The sequence below is a fragment of the Pelophylax lessonae genome (genome assembly GCF_965119305.1).
Source record: "Pelophylax lessonae genome assembly, chromosome: 3".
NCBI lineage: Eukaryota > Metazoa > Chordata > Amphibia > Anura > Ranidae > Pelophylax > Pelophylax lessonae.
The window spans coordinates 285,796,803-285,818,297 of NC_138770.1; the positions used below are offsets into that span (position 1 = coordinate 285,796,803).

The window sequence follows — 21,495 nt, forward strand, 5'->3', positions numbered from 1 at the left end:
AGAGTACTCGAGGCCATATCGGCTTGCCAGGCAACCTTGACAACAAAAATTGAAGAAGTGAAGGTTGACATCTCCTTGATAAGATAAGACATGCAGACACTGAACGCAAGGGTCACTGAGACAGAGCAGAAGATTTGTGGAGTGGAGGATTCCATCCCCCCCCTTGCAGAACTCCACTGACAGACTGCAGCTCCAGGTAAGTCAAATCCTCCAGAAACAGGATGATATGGAGAACAGATTGCGCCGCTGTAATCTGTGCTTTATTGGTTTGCCTGAGGGGGTGGAAGGTGCTGACCCCTCTACCCATCTTGAACAATTGCTGATTCAAACATATGGGAGGGGGGAGTCCTCACCCATTTTTGTGGTGGAGTGAGCGCATCGCCTGTCGGGGCGTCAACCGCCGCAGGGGAGCACCCCCACACACCTTTATAACCAAATTTCTAAACTACAAGGATAGAGATGCGATCCTACGCCTGGCAAGAGAGAAGGGGAATATCCCACTTGGCAATGGTAGAGTTGCAATCTTTCCGGACTTCTCAGCAGAGGTCCAGAGGAGACGCAAGGGCTTCCTGGAGGCGAAGCGCAGACTACGTGTCAAGCACCTTAAGTATGCAATGATGTTCCCGGCTCACCTTCGGGTGGAGGGTGAGGACCGGGTTCACTTTTTCGATGATCCAGAATCGGCTATCTCCTGGCTGGAACATCTGGAGACCCGTGGCTGATGGCCACTACACACCTTTAGTTGTCATTTCTGCATTATTCCCACTCCCCGGCTGCCTATCCTGGTGGGACCCCCCTCTACTGTATTATGGGAGTCTCGTTCCTTTTTTACTGCCTGCTACCTAACTGAAGATAGTGTTTATATCTCTGGTGGTGCAGGGAGCCCTGGCTCCAGGAAATGTATCATCCTCATTTTTCATCTCCCCCCTCCTATCGTGAACCGTGAGAACAAACCTTGAATTGTCTGCTGACGGAGCATTTCGGTTCCAATAATAGGCTTTGCCGCCCAGTGATTTTTTTCGCTCCCACCATCTGCTCCGGTCAGGTGCACAAGCAGTTTTGTTTTTTCTCCTGTTTTTTTTCCTGGCTTACCGTTACTACCCCTGTACTGTTCTGCCTTGATTTGAACTCGTTTTTTTTTTGGTATGTCCAGGTATCCCTTCTTATAGCTATGAACACTTCAGGGCCTTTTTTGCGAGGGTGTTTTGGGATCCAGGCCCGCACAAGTTGGGGTTGGTGCAGGGCAGGGTGATAAAGTTTATCGGACTGTGCAAGTTCTTATAATGTGCAAGGCTTGGAAAGCTGTCTCTGATAGTAGTATGAGGTATTACAGTGTACTCTCCTACAATGTCTTCTTTATTATGCTGTACTCGCTCTTATATATTGCTGATTGCTGCTGTGGGGGAGATATCGAGATCCTAGAGGCACTAGCCCTTAAATGTCTACTAACTCATCCATGGCCAATTTGAAATTGCTGACATTGAATGTCAGGGGTATGCGGCATAAGATTAAGCGGACTGCTGTCTTCGCTCACCTTAAAAAATTACGGGTGGATATCTTGATATTGGTTGAGACCCATTTGGAGGGCTGCATGCAGTTATCGCTTAAACGCCCCTGGATTGGCTGAATGCATCATTCTGCGTTCACCTCCCATTCCAGAGGCGTAGCAATTCTTGTGGCTAAGTCGGTCCACTTTCAGCTTCTGGGATCTTGCACCGACCCTCTGTGCAGGTTTGTTTCTATACATGCCTCCATTTTTGGGGAACATATTGGCTTTCTATGTGCCCCCCCCCCCTTTTCGAACACCATTTTTTTGGAGGGCTTTACCTATATGGCACAAAATCCGGCGCTGCCGGAGGTTTGGCTTGGGGATTTTAACACTGTATTGAACCCTTTGTATAGGATGAATGCTAACCCCCAATCGCAGGCCCCGGCATCAAGCACTCGCTTCGCCCGTATGATTGAAGGATTTGGGTTGGTGCACACCTGGCGGACTAAATTCCCCTTACAACAAAATTACTCATGTTTTTCGGCAGCGCATCATTCAATGTCCCGCATAGATCTTATTTTAATATCCAGGACCTTACTCCCTAGATTGGCAACGGCAGGATTCTCCCCTAGGACTCTCTCAGACCATTGCCCGTATTGGGTGATACTTACCTTACAACATAGCAGGCCGCCGCCGGCTTGGAGACTTAATCCGGTGTGGCTCTCCCTGTTGTCGGAGGGGAACGCCTTGGATGACAGGTGGAGCCAATTTTACGCGGATAATGAGAACACTGCCTCCCCGGCGGCGGTGTGGGAGGCGTTTAAACTATTTGCTAGGGCCACACTGACATCCCAGGTTAAAGCTATCAAAACTGGTTCCGCTGAGGCTTACTCTCGGGCAACAGATAATCTGTCGTCGGCTGAACGGGCCTATTTGGCTGACCTTACCCCGGCAACTGCTTCACAATATAAGCTGACCTCGAGAGTGGTGTCTCAGTTGGATTATGAGAGGGCAAAGACGAAACTCTTTTTTCCAAAAGCAAAGACTCTTTGAACATGGGGAGTGGGCTGGTAAGTTGCTCGCGTACCTGGTGCATTGCGAGGACAGGCCGTTGGTGGTCATCACCCTTCGGACTGCTTCGGGTGCTCCATTGATGGACCCGGGGGAGGTGACGGAGCAATTTCCGATCCTTTTTTAGTTGACTTTATACTTCCAGGCCCCCTGATGATCATACCGACATGCATGCGTTTCTGCAGGACGTAGAGTTTCCCCAACTATTGGCTGCACAGATTGAGCTCCTGGAGGCACCACTGCACTGTGGATAAAATCGCGGAGGCCGTGGCCAAGTTTCCTAGATCCAAAACTCCTGGCTTAGATGGCCTTCCTGCTGAATTCTATGCTCACTATTCAGATTTTTTCCTCCCAAAACTCCTCTACTTATTCAATTACCTGTTTGAGGAATCCACCTTACCACCATCCATGCGAGAGGCTTTGATAGTCTTGATTCCCAAGGCGGCCAAGGACCCTCACTTGTTGCAATCTTACCTTCCCATCTCCCTGTTAGGTGGATGTGAAGATCTTGGCCAAGATACTGTTGCTCCGACTTAATCAAGTTATCCTTTTGCTAATACACACTGACCAGTCTGGCTTTATGCCAGGCCGGAATACCTCTTTAACCTCCGCGGATTGTTTATGAATTTACAAGCTGAGCATGAGAATCCGGGTAGGAGAGTTGTGGTGACGCTGGACACGGCCATGGCCTTTGACTAGGTGGAGTGGTCCTTCTTGTGGAAATGTTTGTAGGGTTATGGCTTTGGACCCAAATTTATAAAATGGGTACAATTACTTTATAGTGCGCCAGTGGCGAAGGTTCTGGCCAATGGATGGACCTCTACGAAGTTCCCGCTCTCTAGGGGAAACCGACAGGGGTGCCCTTTATCCCCTTTGCTCTATGCCCTAGCGGCGGAGCCATTGGCCAATGCAATCAGGGCCCATCCCGACATACATGGATTGCGACGGGGGTCCCTCAAAGAAAAAAATCAGCATGTATGCTGACGATACACTGTTATATCTGGAGGACTCAGTCTTCCCTACTGACAGCTCTATCTCTGATAGAACGCTATGGTAGGTTTTCCGGCCTACAAATCAAATATCCTCCCTCTAAATGAACACCCTGCTGATATGAACCCTGCGACCCTTACTCTTTAATGCGTTACACGTATTAAATACCTGGGGGTCCACATTACTGTGCATCACCAGGATTATGTATTGGATAATATTCAACCTCTTTTTCAACTCATTAAGTATAAGACCCAAGTGTGGTCCAGGCTGCCCCTGGGGGTGATGGGTAGGGTGAACCTAATCAAGATGGTTCTCCTTCCTAAGGTTCTCTACGTACTGTGCCACTCCCCGATATATTTACCTGTCAAACAATTTAAACAACTGGAATCCCTCCTAAAGGCGTTCGTGTGGGGTTCCTGTAGGCATAATCTCCTGGTGGAAACTCAAAACACCCTCGAACTTGGGCGGGGTTGCATTGCCGGACTTTAATCTATACTATTTGGCGTCACAACTGTACCATATTGACAAAACAGACGGCGAGCGCTTCCTGACCCTACTGTGCCCCAGGTGGTCCCTTCCATCTGCAGACCCCCTGACTCTAGTATTGCGTGGTATACGTGGTTCGGGGGAGAGACATGACCATAAATCTCTATTATACCATTATAGTTGGATCTGGGAGGTCGTGCTCGACAGACTGAGCTGCCCTCCAATACATGATTTTAGCCCATTGTGGCATAACACAGTTCTCCGGGAGTTCTCTTCGCTTCCTGACCCTTCAGTGTGGAGTGATAGAGGTATTTTTTTTTATAATTACAGGTCCCTCTCAAAAAATTAGCATATTGTGATAAAGTTCATTATTTTCTGTAATGTAGCGATAAACATTAGACTTTCATAGATTTTAGATTCATTACACACAACTGAAGTAGTGCAAGCCTTTTATTCTTTTAATATTGATGATTTTGGCATACAGCTCATGAAAACCCAAAATTCCTATCTCAAAAAATTAGCACATCATGAAAAGGTTCTCTAAACGAGCTATTAACCTAATCATCTGAATCAACTAATTAACTCTAAAACACCTGCAAAAGATTCCTGAGGCTTTTAAAAACTCCCAGCCTGGTTCATTACTCAAAACCGCAATCATGGGTAAGACTGCCGACCTGACTGCTGTCCAGAAGGCCATCATTGACACCCTCAAGCAAGAGGGTAAGACACAAAGAAATTTCTGAACGAATAGGCTGTTCCCAGAGTGCTGTATCAAGGCACCTCAGTGGGAAGTCTGTGGGCAGGAAAAAGTGTGGCAGAAAACGCTGCACAACGAGAAGAGGTGACCAGACCCTGAGGAAGACTGGGGAGAGGGAAATGACAAAATGCCTGAAGTCCAGTGTCAAGTACCCACAGTCAGTGATGGTCTGGGGGTGCCATGTCAGCTGCTGGTGTTGGTCCACTGTGTTTTATCAAGGGCAGGGTCAATGCAGCTAGCTATCAGGAGATTTTGGAGCACTTCATGCTTCCATCTGCTGAAAAGCTTTATGGAGATGAAGATTTAATTTTTCAGCACGACCTGGCACCTGCTCACAGTGCCAAAACCACTGGTAAATGGTTTACTGACCATGGTATTACTGTGCTCAATTGGCCTGCCAACTCTCCTGATCTGAACCCCATAGAGAATCTGTGGGATGTTGTGAAGAGAAAGTTGAGAGACGCAAGACCCAACACTCTGGATGAGCTCAAGGCCGCTATCGAAGCATCCTGGGCCTCCATAACACCTCAGCAGTGCCACAGGCTGATTGCTTCCATGCCACGCCGCATTGAAGCAGTCATTTCTGCAAAAGGATTCCCGACCAAGTATTGAGTGCATAACTGAACATAATTTTTTGAAGGTTGACTTTTTTTGTATTAAAAACACTTTTCTTTTATTGGTCGGATGAAATATGCTAATTTTTTGAGATGGGAATTTTGGGTTTTCATGAGCTGTATGCCAAAATCATCAATATTACAACAATAAAAGGCTTGCACTACTTCAGTTGTGTGTAATGAATCTAAAATATATGGAAGTCTAATGTTTATCAGTACATTACAGAAAATAATGAACTTTATCACAATATGCTAATTTTTTCAGAGGGACCTGTATATCTTTATTAATTTTTTACAACATACAATTATAGTCACAACAAAAAAAACATTAACTCCCCCATGACCCCCTGTTTACATATATTTCATAAAGTAAAATAAGACCAACCTGTATCATAAACGCAGTACTCTAATACATTAGGATTAATAGAAGGGAAAAAAAAAAAAAGGAAAAAAACGGCTTTGCAATTCAAAGCTATAAGTGATCACAGTAGCAGTGACAAGAAAAAACACAACCAGTGTTATTAAAAACCAAAACTCACTAAGTGCCCTATTGCATTGTGTCATCAAAAAAAAAAAAAGGGGGGGGGAGTGGGGAAGGGACGTCTTTGTGATTCCAAGCTATGAGTGGTCTCAATAGCAGTGGAAAGAAAAAATACAACCAGTGTTATAAAAAACAAGACTCACTACGTGCCCTGTTACATCGTGTCACACTAATAGAGAAAAAAAAAAGGGGGAGGAGTGAAAAAGAGAAAGACAGCTTTGTAATTCAAAGCTATAAATGGTCACAGTAACAGTGACAAGAAGAAACACAACCAGCGTTATGAAAAACAAAACTCACTACGTGCCCTATTGCATCGTGTCACACAAAAAAGGAGAAAAAAAAAAAAAACCCACCCAGTGCAATTCAAGGGGGTCCTGAATAGGGAGAGAGAGAAAAAGGGCGAAAAAAAAAAAAACAGAGACATCATAATAAATCATAATATACATAAAAATGGATTTTTGTAAAATCTTACCGTAAAATCCTTTTCTCTTAAGCTCATTGACAGACGTAGTCCTCGTTGATTAATAACAACTCGGGTTATACTGCCCTCTACAGGAGTAGGACTAGACAGGAAAGAAAACGTTCTGGCCACACCCTAGGGGCAGTCCCAGAGGGTATATCCTCTCACTTCCTGCTACAGCAAATCAGTTATGTCACAAAGCAGTGTTTAGAGAATTTAACCCAACCCAACTCAAAAACAGAGGGGCGGGTACTAGGTCTGTCAATGAGTTAAGAGAAAAGGATTTTACGGTAAGATTTTACAAAAATCCATTTTTCTCTGTCGCTCATTGACAGACGTAGTCCTCGTTGATTAATAACAACTCGGGACGTCCCAAAGCAGTACCACAAATGAGGGGTGGGATAACAGAAATCAAAATCCAGAAGGCCCAACCGGAGCCAACCAGAAGCATCAAGGACTCATCGAGCAAAAAGATGAGACCTAAGTGAAAAACCCAACAAACCCTTGAGGTAGACCAACAGTCTCCTCAGATTGCGGCCTGCAGAACCTTGCGGCCAAAAGAGGCATCTGACGATGCCATCACATCAACTTTATAAAATGATGTAAAGGTATGAACCGACGATCAAGTCATCGCCTTGAAAACCTGGATCGCTGACGCCCGATGGCGGAAGACCCAGGAAACACTAGGCGCCCAAGTAGAGTGCGCCTTAACAGGGAACGGAGGATCCCGACCCTTAATAGAATAAGCCTGTACCACCGTCTGACTGGTCCATCTAGATATGGTCGCGGCAGACACAGGCAACCCCCTTCTAGGGCTATCCGTGATCACAAAAAGTGAGTCCGAATAACTGGAATTCCCTCCACCTCTATCCTGCGAAGAAGTTCCCGCAGTAACTTGAGAGGATGGAAGGCATGCCGTAGCTGATACTGCCCCCAGGGGGCGATCAGCGTTTCTGCTGCGTCCGCTAGAGGATCGCGGGTGCGAGCTACAAACCTCCGCACCTTCCTGTTGAGCCAAGGTGCCAACAGATCCACATCCGGGGTGCCCCAATGAAGGGACAGTTAGTGAAAAACCTCTGGATGAAGAGGCCATACCCCTTGATCCAGAATCTGATGGCTGAAATAATCTGCCTCTCTAGAGCTGCTCGGTCCAGTAAATCAGACAAAATCTGATCACTCTCAGTTCCGATACCCTTATTGGTAACCTAGATACTATCGGAAGGAATGACTTCCCCTGGTTGAGCATCGGAGACTCCCTGGTCCGCTCGCTCAACCGGATCCGATTGTCCAGGGAATCGGAATTCTGATTCCATTAGAAAAGAATCTCCTTCAGGAGAATTCGGGTATGAGACTGGGTGTACGGTACTGCCTCTAAGAAGGCCACCATCAGTCCCAGCCAATTGACGGACAGCAACATCCGAATCGTTGAATGAACCTTCTGGAGTTTCTCCGAAAGGAGAAACTCTCTTGCCCAGGATGTATCCAACATTAGGCCCAGATAGTTCAGTCTCCTGGTGGGAACCAGGGATGATCTTTGGGAAAGCGAAGAAAACGCTGATGTCCTGCGATGATGGGGATCTAAAGATAGGCCTCCTAAATGTCTATGGACGCCAGGAAATCCCCCTGATGCAGGGAGGCCACCACTGTTCGGATGGACTCCATTTTTCCCCAAGTCCAGAAATTGGACGCACCTTGCCCTCTTTCTTGGGCATTGCGAACAGGTTCGAATAGAACCCCTGAAACCGTTCAATGTTAGAAGGGAAGAATCGCACCGGTGGAAGTGATCGAAACTCGATCCTGTATCCTGACCATATGACCTCGCGAACCCCTTAGTCCGGGGTTCTGGCAAGCCATGGATCCGGAAACCGGTGAAGACATCCCCCCACCCCAGAGATGGGTAGGGGCGCATCAGGCTGTATTCTTCAGGCTTGGCTGAGCCGGACTTTTTGTTTAGCCGACCAGCGCCCTTTGAAAACCCTCTGAAGGGGCTTTGGAGGGTTTCGCCTTATCGCCCGCCCTCGCGGAACGAACAAACTCTTTATGAGCAGAAAAGGAAGGTCTTCGTTAGTTACAAGGTCCTCTTATCCTAACAGTCTGTGGCAAGACAGTGCTCTTGCCCCCAGTGAGATCCTTTATAATCTCAACCAAACTAAATGGCAACCACTGACCTAAGGGTTGACCCTATCAGGGAAAAAATGACGCGGGATTCCGCTTCCACTTTTTCGATCCACCGGATCCCTAAAGGACGCAGCGTCCTCCAACGGGATAACGGTGGCTTTATTTGGAAATTGGGGAGTCCACTACAGGTGGTACCGTCTATCCTTTAAAGAGGGATTCCTCAAACGAATAGCGCCTAGCCATGCGTTTGGAAATAGCAGGGGTTCGTTTCAAAACGACCCCATTTGGGTAAAGGAAAATCCTTCTCCCTTTTGGTAGGCTAACAAGTACCAAAAAGGAATCTCAGTCTCAGCTACCTCTGCCGGTATAACCTCAAGACTAAAGGTTTCCCGGACGGACACAACTAGTGCATCCACCACTCTTGTGCTATGGCGGAGGCAGAAACGTTCTCCTCACTGCTGAGGAGACATTACCTGAGACAACAGCCCCATAAGAGGGACCTGCAGCTGCATTGACCAGCTCCGAATCCGTATCTGAAGTATCAGATAAAAAAATAGGGGTAGGCGGGGGTCGCTTCTTGACCCCCGTCCCTGACAGGCCACCTCCACCCGGGATACCAAAGACTCCAAAACTGCCGATAATGCATTAAAAACAAGTGGGGTACTGGAGGGTCCTGCGGCCACCTCGAGGGGATCAGGTGGGAATACATATGCGGCAGGGTCAATGATTATATAAGACATTTGCCAGCGACAAAAAAAAAAAAAATGACAAAGTAAAAAACTTATTTTTTTTTGTAATCCCCCAGCGCAACAGCGCCCCTCAGTGTTACCTGCCTTTTTGGACCCCACAGAGAGAGAGAGACCCCAAGGCTCATCCCTGATGCACAGAAGTTTTCTATCAGCTTGCTCAGTGCTGTCCTGTTACAGACAGGAAGTCTTTGGCCCTTTTTCCTGGGTAAAGGAGGCGGCTCCGCCCCTTAACACGCCTTCCGGCGCCTCCCCCTGGCTCCACGAGGTGTTTGGTCACCTCAAACATGGCCGCCCCCATGCTGGAGACACGAGGCTATGCCAATATGGCGGCCTCGTGTGATCTGCAAGACAATGGCGGCGGCCTGTTAGGATAGCGGCGGCTAGCAGCAGCCTGCGGGATGCTGTATTCGGCCTAGCGGCCTGCGGGAGTGCATCGGCCCCACAAACTTCACCCTGGATGGTGATAAGCCTGGCCTGCGGTACAGGACCCTGGCGGGCCGCATGCGGTCCGTGCCACAAAACAGTGCTGTACAGCCCGTGGAAGCTGGAGGAATGGCGATCTGGACTGCAGTACTCAGGCATAGGCATCAGCCTGTGTGCCTCTGACAGGTGGGATACCTTATACTTGACTTCAGTCATCCTTACAGTCTTACAATGACTTTAGATCGTCAGCTCCCAAACCAAGCCTCCTGGTTATTTTACACAAAAATCACACTCAAATTGGGGGATCTGTGACTTATTATAGGATAGAGGGGAGATCCATCCTACCATCCCAGAGAGGGGCCCGCGTCCACCACAAACCCGACAAGGGGAGAGGGGGAACATACTACTCACCATACCGGAACCAGGCGGGCGCCAACTCCTGACAGAACCCCTCTCCACCGGGGTGGGGGGGCTGTCGACCAATATGGATGCCGTGACTCTGTTGGTCATTGGCGTCCAGGCGAGACGTTTAACTCGCAGGGTCAGTCCCTGTCCAGTGGGACTATGTCGCGGCTGACCCAGCGCGGTGCTATGGCCTGCACGCGCTCGTAGGCTGAACTGGGGTGACCACTGGATCTCAACATCCAGCCCGTCGCCCAGTTCCAGCTTACTTGCTTGAAGATCTCACAGGAAACTGGAGAAAAGAGCTGTCTAAAAAATCTAAGAAAAAAATCCTGCCAGGACCGAAGATCCTAGCAAGGCATCTAGGTCCTTACTCCTAGCTAGACAGAAAAAAACTGATTTGCTGTAGCAGGAAGTGAGAGGATTACCCTCTGGGACTGCCCCTAGGGTGTGGCCAGAACGTTTTCTTTCCTGTCTAGTCCTACTCCTGTAGAGGGCAGTATAACCCGAGTTGTTATTAATCAACGAGGACTACGTCTGTCAATGAGCGACAGAGAAACTATATTAAGATAAAATACTATATGTACGATACATTACAGTGTGGGCCGGGGATTGTCAATGGGCAACTATTAACAGGACGGGAACAATAGAACCTGCTTCTCAGTCTCCTACCAAGGGGGGTCGAATCCTGACAGATGAATCTACGGCCTCCAAAATCCCTAATCTGCTCTTCCGTATTTCCCAAAGCGGCAAAAAGCTCCTCCGTTCTATGGGTCTTGTTTATTTTTAAGGATCAGAGCCTACATAATAATAAAATAATTTATTTCCAAAAAATAAAAAAACAGATATACAAGCCTTAGCCATGCTGGGAAAACGGAGCCTCAATAGCTTTCTATAATTGTTACCCAAGTTTTTGGTCAAGTGGAATAAACAGAATAAAAACTCATCCTGTATTTCCACATTGACCAAAAACTTTTCGAGTAACAGTAGTTAACAGGACAAGATTAACCAGACCTGCCACTCAGACTCCTAATAAGGGGGAGTCAGATCCCAAAAAGTGGACCCACGGCCTCCAACGTTCCTTGACCTTCTCTTCTGTATTTCCCAAGGCGGCAGAAAGCTCTTCCATTTTGTGGATCTCATTTACTTTTGAGATCCAAAGCGTGCTTGGTGGTGGAATTGTTTGTTTTCAAAAAGCAGGTATACAAGCCTTGGCCGCATTGAGAAGACGGAGCGTTAAGGACTTCCTATAATTCTTAATTGAGTTTTGGGTCAGGTGGAGTAAGCATAACGCAGGGTCATCCTGTACTTCTACATTGGTTAGCAATTTAATAACTGAGGCTACTTTTGTCCAAAAGGGCCGCAGTAGAGTACATTTCCAAAATATATGTATCATAGTTCCCTCAGCCAATCCAGAGCGCCAAGACATCCCCGATAGGGTCGCATCCATTCTATTCAGCACTGATGGGACTCTATACCATCTAGTGAGAATCTTGTATCCCATTTCCTGTATTTTACTGTCCATTGACGATTTATGTACCAGGTTCAAAATTGTATTAGTTTGTTCAATGGACAGACTAATATTTAACTCCTGTTCTCCTTTACGAAGAAACCGCACTTGCTGTACTTCCGAATCCTCCATTAACATTGCATAAAACATTGATATCAAATGTTTAGGGGATTCGCCTGACATACATATTTTTTCCAATGGAGTCAAGTCCCGTGGTATGTATCCTTTTTGCTGAAATGCCCGAATAAAATGCCCCAATTGGTAAACACTTAAGTGATCTAATGACACACCTGGCCACTTCATAATCTCCTCAAAGGAGGGTGGACGGCCATGTTGCCACACATCAATTAAGCGTATTCTGCCCAGCTGTGCTAAATTTCACATTTTGGCATTTGTGCAACCTGGGGGAAATTCCGGGTTACCCAATATAGGCGTCATCGGAGACGGGAAAGGCGCTACCTTTGAGTGGGTTTGTATTCTTCTGATTTCTCTTAAGGTTACCCCTATTGTTGGATGTGATAGAATATCATCTTTAGGAGAGAAAACTGACCAGGGAGCCGGAGGGGTCAGCTGGCCCGTTTCCCCAATCTCCAATTCAACCCATCGCTTAGTAGTCCGATTACTATGCCAATCCACCACTCTTACCATATGGATAGCCCTATAGTACCAGAGTATATCCGGTAGGCCAACCCCTCCCTTTGCTTTAGACAAAAACAGGGTTTGCATCCCATTTCGGGGAGACTTTTTTGCCCAAATAAATGAACGGAACAAGCCTTTGATTTGTTGAAAGAAAGCAACTGGGACGGAAATTGGTAAAGTCTGCATAATGTATAGTAGCCGAGGAAGCACGTTCAGTTTAAGTACACTACAACGGCCGAACCATGTTAAAGTCAAGGTTTGCCATATCCGTAGATCCATTTTGATTTTACTCACTAGTGGAAGATAGTTCTTTCTATAAAGATCTAGGGTATCGGCAGTGATCTGCACTCCCAAATATTCCAATGAGGCATCACCCCATTGAAATGGGAACGACGTACGTAGAAGTTGCTCTTCTTGCAATGATAAGGAAATATTAAGCGCCGCAGATTTTGTTAAGGTTATCTTATAATTCGACAAATTGCCGTAGGTTTGAAGGGCGTCTAAAATGTTAGGAAGGGAGATAGATGGGCTAGTGGCGATAAAACATAAGGTCATCCGCGAATGCGGCCACCTTATGTTGATCGCCAGAGACCCGCACCCCCATGATGTCTGGGGAACGACGTATCCAACACAGTAGGGGTTCTAGACTCAAAAAAAAATATCAAAGGAGACAATGGACATCCCTGTCGGGTGCCATTAGAAATTAAAAAATAATCAGACGTCCATTCATTCACCCGCACGGCGGCCGAAGGATTAGAATAAAGAGCCAAAATGTATTGTAACATTCTAGGTCCTAGTCCAACATATGACAGGGTGGCTCGGATAAAACTCCATGCCACCCTGTCAAAAGCTTTTTCTGCATCTGTCGATAGCAGGACCAGTTTGCTTTGTGACGCCCGTGCCGAATGAATGAGGTCTATTATCCTAATCGTATTGTCCCGAGCCTCTCGTGATGGCACAAAACCCACCCGGTCAAAATGAACCAGGTGAGGAATGTGTGGCAATAGACGATTTGCTAAAATCTTGGAAAACAATTTAGTATCAGAATTTAATAACGATATAGGGCGATAGCTACTGCATAACAAAGGATCTTTCCCTTCTTTATGTATTAGAGCAATATGTGCTCTCAGAGAGTCAGGTGGAAACATTGAGCCATTTCTAACAGCATTGAAATGCTGTAATAAAGGCTTTGTAAGACGCGCCTTAAATTTCTGATAATAAGATAAAGTAAATCCGTCAGGACCGGGAGCTTTGTGTGATCTAGTCTGTGTGATGGCAAGATGTAGTTCTTCTTTCGATATCTCCCCCTCTAGGGCATATGCCTGTTGTTCTGTTAGAGAGGGCATACCTGATTCTTGTAAATATTCATCTATTTGTTCCTTTCCTCCTGGTTTAGGGAGATTATATAAAGATTTAAAAAAAGTACAGAACTCAGCAGCAATATCAGATGAGGTATGCATCTCCCTTCCTCCTAATTCCTTGTATTCGGGAAATATGGGTACGTCTCCTGGGCCCGTTAAAGTGCACGCGCCAACATCAACCCCGGTTTGTTTGAGTACTCGTAGCAGTACCGTCTATACCACATCATTGCCCTTATTGTCCTCTGGAAAAGGATGCAATTTAGTTCTTCTCTTGCATTTGTGAGAGGAACCAAATGCATCTCGGCTAGGGATCTCTTATGCTGCTGACTTAAAGTCTCTATCTTAGACAAAAGTTCCTTGACATTTTTTTCTTGTTCGTTGTGTACCTATACGTTGTGTACCTATACGGATAAGAACCCCCGAATTACACATTTGTGTGCCTCCCATAATACTGAAGGCGAGATGGAATCAGTTGTGTTTTCCAGGAAATAGGTGGTTAATGCCTCATCTATTTGTGTCTCGGTCTCCTGGGGTTGTAGAATAGATTCATTTAAGCGCCATGTGGTAGGTCTGGGTACCCTACTTTCTCATTCTATGATCACATGAGCAGGGGCATGATCAGATAAAGAGAAATCATCTATATCGGATGCCCTAACCAAAGGGAGACCGGATTTTGTCACAAGAATATGATCGATGCGTGTGTAGGCACTATGGACTGGCGAATAGAATGTATAATTTCTCTCTCCTGGATGCATCAACCTCCATGGATCGATCAAATCCAGGAGAGAAATTTCTTGTTGCAATTTCCGTAGTCGTGCATATGAGATACAGGAAGTTTTCCTAGAGGTGTCTATAAGTGGCTCTGCAGCGTAATTGAAATCTTCACCCATTACCAAATGTCCCTCTCGGAACTCAAGAATAACCGGGAGCAATTTCTGTAGAAACCCTAAATGCTCGGAGTTCGGAAAATATACATTCAAAAGTGTAAGCACTGTTCGTCCTATACTCCCCTTGACTAGTAAGTATCTGCCCAAGGGGTCTACTATTTCTTCCTTAAAAGACCAAGCCATAGATTTGGAAATCATAATACTCACTCACTCCCTTGGATTTTGGGATAGGGGATGGGGCATGGTAGGACCAAGGAAAATCTCTATTGTAGAATTTGGGAGGGGAATCTTTACGAAAATAAGTCTCTTGAATGAATGCTATATGAGTAGACTCCCTTTTTAAATCCCCTAATAGTCGCCATCATTTCTGTGGAGTAGAGAGCCCTCTGACATTTAAGGTAGTCATTTTACATCCTACAGCTAGGCGTCCCACTACACCAGCCCCAGGCCCCATTTTTGACAATCCCCGGTCCACACCAACAAAGAAAAGGAAAAAAAACACACCAACAACACAACAAACACTCTAATGAATGGTTAAATATTAACCCTGCGCATCCAGGCGCTTACTACTGTGGGGAGATGTGGAATCCTGGACATCAAGAGGAAGAGAAAAAAAAAAGGAAACAAAAACCAAAATGTGTCCACATATACAGTACAGACCAAAAGTTTGGACACACATTCTCATTCAAAGAGTTATCTTTATTTTCATGACTATGAAAATTGTAGAGTCACACTTCAAGAGGTAGTCACCTGAAATGGTTTTCACTTCACAGGTGTGCCCTGTCAGGTTTAATAAGTGTGATTTCTTGCCTTATAAATGGGGTTGGGACCATCAGTTATGTTGTGCAGAAGTCAGGTGGATACAAAGCGGATAGTCCTACTGAATAGACTGTTAGAATTTGTATTATGGCAAGAAAAAAACAGCTAAGTACAGGAAAACGAGTGGCCATCATTACATCACATTACATCAGCTACAAAGAAACTGGCTCGCATGCGTACCGCCCCAGGAAAGGAAGACCAAGAGTCACCTCTGCTGTGGAGGATAAGTTCATCCGAGTCACCAGCCTCAGAAATCACAGGTTAACAGCAGCTCAGATTAGAGACCAGGTCAATGGCACACGGAGTTCTAGCAGCAGACACATCTCTAGAACAACTGTTATGAGGAGACTGTGTGAATCAGGCCTTAATGGAAGGTTTTTGGCAACATGATGAAATGGGATCTCCCCTACAGCTGGCCCCCAAGCAATGTCTTCTCGGGATATATCTGGACGAAGACATCGACAAATTTCTCACAATATTCATCGCCAGAAAACGTATTGCTAGAAAATGGATGCGGGAACATCCGCCTGACTTTAACATGTGGCTACGGGAGGTCAATAACGTTATCCCCTTTCATAGACTGCTATATAAGCACAGAGGTTGTCCCCTCAAATTTGACAAAGTATAGGATAGATGGTTACAGTGCCCAGATACCTGTGTTTAGGAATGTTACTATGGTATGCCATGAGTTATCTCTATATATGGCTAGTGTCCTATGACTATATATCTATTGTTCTCTATCCATGCACTTTGTTGAACCTTGCTTTACTGAGATTTTGCTGTACTTGCACAGTTCTCTTTATTTTTGTTGTATTATGTTGAAACTTCAATAAAAAACAACTGTTATGAAAAAGTCGGAATTTCCTCCACCGGAATTAAAGTGGAGTTATTCGGGTGGAAAACCTGAGACGCCACCTTTTGCTGTTTTTTGGGGAGCTGCGGGTACCAAAGGGGACCGGCAGCTTCGAGGCAGCGGCAGCTGCATCCTCCAATTTTTAAAGTTCCCGAACCAAAATAATCAGTGCATCCACCAGCGCCATTTCATGCGTGGCTGCAGTAGAAGAGGAATCATCCTCACTATCAGAGCATTCAAAGTGCATGGACGCACACTCAGTAGGGTCGCTACATACTAAGCTCACCCCAAAACATAACAATTAGGATTGTTTCAAAGACACAAAACAGGCAGGCAAGGGTTGCCGACTGCTATCCCGCAAGGGGACGCCGACCCAGGGCCCACGAATGGAAAACCTACTACACCTCGCAAAAAAAATAAAAAAAAAATGGGGGTCGCCCTCTGAGCCCCTCCATAGAGGCACATGAAAATAAATGGCCCCCTAATGGGGGTCGCCCGCCGTGATGCGGACGCGCAGGGAAGGTACCCAGATGGTCCGCATCGCTGTGGGGGGGGACCCTACGCAATAATGGTGGCATGCTGTCATCAAAGGTGATGGCCCTCTTAACGTGGGTCGCCCGCCATGATGCGGACGCGCAGGGAAGGTACCCAGATGGTCCGCATCGTTTGGGGGGGGGGGGGGCTGGACGACCCTACGCAATAATGGTGGCATACTGTCATCAAAGGTGATCACCCCCACAGTGCCCCCCCCCCCCCAGGAAGGCACCAAGGGGGCCTAAATTTTAGTGGAGGCCCAGCCGCACAGATCCCATCCAAGGGAAGGCGGGCGGCCACAGGACACACACAGGGGGCCGCTTTTCCCTGCCTAGTGTCCTACTCCTGTAGAGGGCATCATACACCAATGGTCAAGAAGATTCTGGAGCTGTGTCCGTAAATTAGCGAAAGAGAAAAACGCTCAGGTCAGAGCTGCTGTACCAATAATCTGATGTGTGTCCCCCCCACCCCCACCAGAACACTCCGTTATTGGCTGAGAGTGCTGATTGCAAGCCAGTCAGCTGCTTGTTTTCCAGCAAGCTCGTCCAACAGAAGCTGGCTGAATGGCCGGCTTCTGTCAGACTGGCTTCCATACACACGGGCTGAATGTCAGCCAGTTTTTTTTTGAACCGGCCGATGTCACATGGCATTCAGGCCATGCTGATGGGCATTGGTTCACTAGGGAAGAAAAGTCCAGCAAGGTGGGGGCGATAGGAGATCCAGTGACTCATGCCACTTTAGGTCCCTTTCACACGAGTGCCTCCACTAAGCAGAACCAGCTTGATCAGCAGGGGATCTCTCCGCTGATCCCCATTGAGCAGGTGCATGACATGTCCATGTCTGCTCCTGCTCTCCTCTTTGGGGCAATCAGATGGACCCAGACTGTCTGTCCATTTCCATTCGATGCCATCTGATCTGATGGACAGATCGAAAATAGGACCACCATCCATCTGTTTGTGGGGAACAGGATGGCGACGGGTGTCTGCTGACATTTGCCCCTGCATAGAGGAGCCTAGAGGGTCCGATTAGGTCCACTTGAAAAACTTTCAGGCGGACCTGTTCGGAAAGCCCGTGTGAAAGGGGCCTTTAGCTATGTGGCATGACAGGGAGAGAGTGAAAAGAAATAAATAACAAGAATGAATGGAAAACGGTTTCCATTTTTGTGTGGGAGGGGGTGTGTAAAAGGAACTGAAGCTGTTCCGACAAGCTGCCCCACACTCCCTGTCCACTCACCGCTATGGAAAGAGCGCCAGATCAAGTCCGCAATACCTTCAACCTCTTCCCAGCTGTCGGGCAGTGAGAGCAGGAAGAGGAAGCCCTCAGTGACCGCTTGTCGAAGCTCCAGCAGCCAGAAAAGGGCGCCAGTTACCCTGCCAGGGATGCAGCTCGCTACAACAGGCTGCAAAGCCGTGGCCTTAATTACCGGCAGGCGCGGCATCTTAGTCACTTGTCGCAGTTTAGCCCAGGTGCCAGCCCGCTAATGCTAGGCACCAATGCTACCTGCCACCTGGGGTTTGTCGAGCCCTATTATAGAGGTCTAGAACAAAGTCCAGGCAACCCACACAAAAACTGCAGTTACACTGTGCTGCACCCATTCTGTGGGAAAACCGCATCTTCTACAGTAATCCTGAAAAAGGATACATTTTTGAATGAAACTTTAAAAGAACTGTATTGATCTAAATAAATTGAACAAATGTAGCACCTAAACGTTTATCTGCCATCTATAAACATACAAAACATACAATGTATTACACATGAAACACGCAAGGAAGGCGGGAAAAAGAAAAGCTTGCATACCTTCAGGACGGTATTGTGCAAGAATAGTCACAGTTTGGCCAGCATTTTTTAAAGCTGCTGCTGCTTGTTCGTGAGTGGCTGTTCGGAGATCAACACCATTTACCTAAAAAAGAGGGGGAAAAAATATGAACATTTAAAGTGCACAAATACTGTCATAGCAGTTGTTAAATAAAATTATAGAGTTGTGCACATTCATTTTTAAAAAGGAAATTAACTTTGAATGTTGTGCCAAAAAAACAGAAATATTCTGCATTACTGATATACCATGCCACATTTTGCACTTATTCTCTGTGCTGAGGCAACCATCTTGGTAGACACAAGGCTCCCCCCCCCCCCCCCCATATGCCAGGCCCTCCAGCAAGGACAGCAGTGAGCAGCACAGTAGCGATATTAACAAATCTCACTACAAATCTTGAGACTAGCAGTCAGAGGTAGCAATGCCTTCAATGCCCTGTAGATATAACAGCTATGAGGCTGTAGGTACAAGAGTGACTAGGCACATTCACATATGAGAAAGTGCAGTGCTATATTTAAAAGGAAAGTGCAAGCCAAAAAATTGAAAACGTTTAAGGGTACTGCTTAGCCACAATTAACATTTATAAACCTTCTCCTATAAAAAACCTAAGTTCAGATGTTTAAAATGTATGACATATTTGTTGGTACCCCCAGAAAGGATTAAACACTTGTATTATAATTCAAACTAACTTTTTGTAATTAGCATCACATTTTTTCAATATTGTAAGCAGTCAGCAAAGCTTAGTTAAATGGAGAAAAGTAGTCAGTCGATTTTTTTTTCCATTGTGTGCACCAGACAAAGCAAATGACAGTTGTCTGAAGAGATCACAAAGAGCAGCCCAACAAATGTAAAGGCAAAGAACACCATTTCCAAAAACCTTGATGTTCCCGTGACTACAGTTGCAAACATTAAGAAGCTTTAAGAGGATCTTCAGTTCCCCCTAAAAGAATAAAAGTCAGCAGCTACAAATACTGTAGCTGATGACATAATGAAAACTTTGACTAACGTGTCCAGGAATCCAGAGCTACCCTCACCTGGGCTAGTTCTTCGCTGGCCTTCAGGTCCCCAGCACCGGCATGTATACTAAGGTAAGTCAGCGGTGACTCCATGTGACTCCATGTGGCTTCACAGCTGGCTTCCCACTGCACATGAATAGTCCACACTACACTTTGTAAATGGTCCTGCAGCCTCCTGGGACCTGTGACGTGTCCCAGAAGGCTGCGGGCACAGGCTGGGGGAACCTGAATGGTGGGTCTAAACCAGATACCAACCCCCCCCCCAAGAAAAAGAAAAACCTAAAAAAAACATTCCAGAAAAGTAGTAGGGGGGGGGGGGGGAAAGCCAACATTACCGTTTTGGGTGAATGTCAATGGATGTGGTCGCAAGAGGAAATTCTACCCCAGGTGAACAGAAGGACAGTGTGCATGGTAGACAAAGGGTCAAGCAAAGCTTCTAAAGTGATATAAGCTGTATTTTAAGGTCAAGGTACATTAGTGCCTGATTTTCTGTAACCGTGGGATCAAACGAAGATGACCCAGAAGGAATCCAAAAAAAAAAAAACCTTGAATCTGTGCAGGACACAATATAATCTCAAGACCATCAAGGAATTCTATAGTCACCGTACTGCCTGGCATGAAAAACACCAAGGGATATTTTAGCAGACATACAGTGCATCCAGAAAGTATTCAAAACACTTTACTTCTTCCACATTTTATCTTATAGCCTTATTCCAAAATAGATTAAATTCATTATTTTCCTCAAAATTCTACCCAAAAATACTCCAAAATAACATCATGAAACAAGTTTGTTTGAAATCTGTGCAGGACACAATATAATCTCAAGACCATCAAGGAATTCTATAGTAAACGTACTGCCTGGCATGAAAAACACCAAGGGATATTTTAGCAGACATACAGTGCATCCAGAAAGTATTCAAAACGCTTTACTTCTTCCACATTTTATGTTACAGCCTTATTCCAAAATAGATTAAATTCATTTTCCTCAAAATTCTACCCAAAAATACCCCAAAATAACATCATGAAACAAGTTTGTTTGAAATCTTTGCAAATTTTTTTTTAAATTGGAATTTTTGTACTTACCATAAAATTAATTTCTCTGAGTTCATTGATGGAAACAGCTCTAAAGATCCAGAACCATAGGGTTATATTGCCCCCTACAGGAGTAGAACACTAGGCGGAAATAAGACTTGGCTATGCCTATAGGCAGTCCTAGGTGGTATACACCCCCCTCTGCGCTATAGAAATTCAGTTTAGTAACAAGCAGTGTCAGAAGTATCAAAATTCCATAAAGGGGTGGGTGCTGTGTCCGTCAATGAACTCAGAGAAATGGATTTTACGGTGTGTACAAAAATCCCATTTTCTTTTTTGTTCATTGACGGACACAGCTCTCCAGATTCAGAATCATAGGGACGACCCCCTAGGGCAATTCTCCTATGATTAAATCCGTTTGGAGGAAACGTGTCAGAATCTTGTACTGCCATCTCTCCATCTATATGCGCTGTTTTACAAGATGTTTGTAAGTGTATTCCTTCTCTTTTAATAAACGTGAAGCGGTTTTACACTGTCTGCACCATTTGGTTTATTTCCATCTATGTGATAACGGTCTGGAAGTCTGAGTATGCTTATGCTGAATCCCCTGGTCATTCCGGCTTTAAAATCTGGCGATACTATGGCTGTTGGAGAGACCCGTTACCGTAAGCTACCTTACTTGACCCATTTTCCATAAGGAAGTTTGGGTCCATGTCCTCTGGTGAGCGCATTCATATTACTCTGCTGGTGTGGGAATCCCATCACTATCACCACTTTTACTTCTGTCTGGATGCTGTTTTTTCACTTGGGACTTTTTTCACTTATTTTGAATTGTGTCTCCTTCATTTTACACATACTTATTGTATCATTTACTGGTTTCACCACTGTATTTGATTTGCACATTGTGTTTCTACATGTGTTCTATGGTCAT

The 21,495-nt window shown here is 45.8% G+C and overlaps 1 protein-coding gene across 23 annotated transcripts in view; it reads right to left on the reverse strand.

Moving 5' to 3' along the window:
- DLG1 (discs large MAGUK scaffold protein 1) overlaps nt 1-21,495 on the reverse strand; it is an 818,929-nt gene that overhangs the window by 172,755 nt on the left and 624,679 nt on the right. For all 23 annotated transcript variants that reach the window (XM_082251441.1, XM_082251439.1, XM_082251438.1 and 20 more), the window contains one exon: nt 18,501-18,603. In XM_082251441.1, the coding sequence (XP_082107567.1) occupies nt 18,501-18,603 (103 nt within the window). The remainder of the gene's footprint in view (nt 1-18,500; nt 18,604-21,495) is intronic.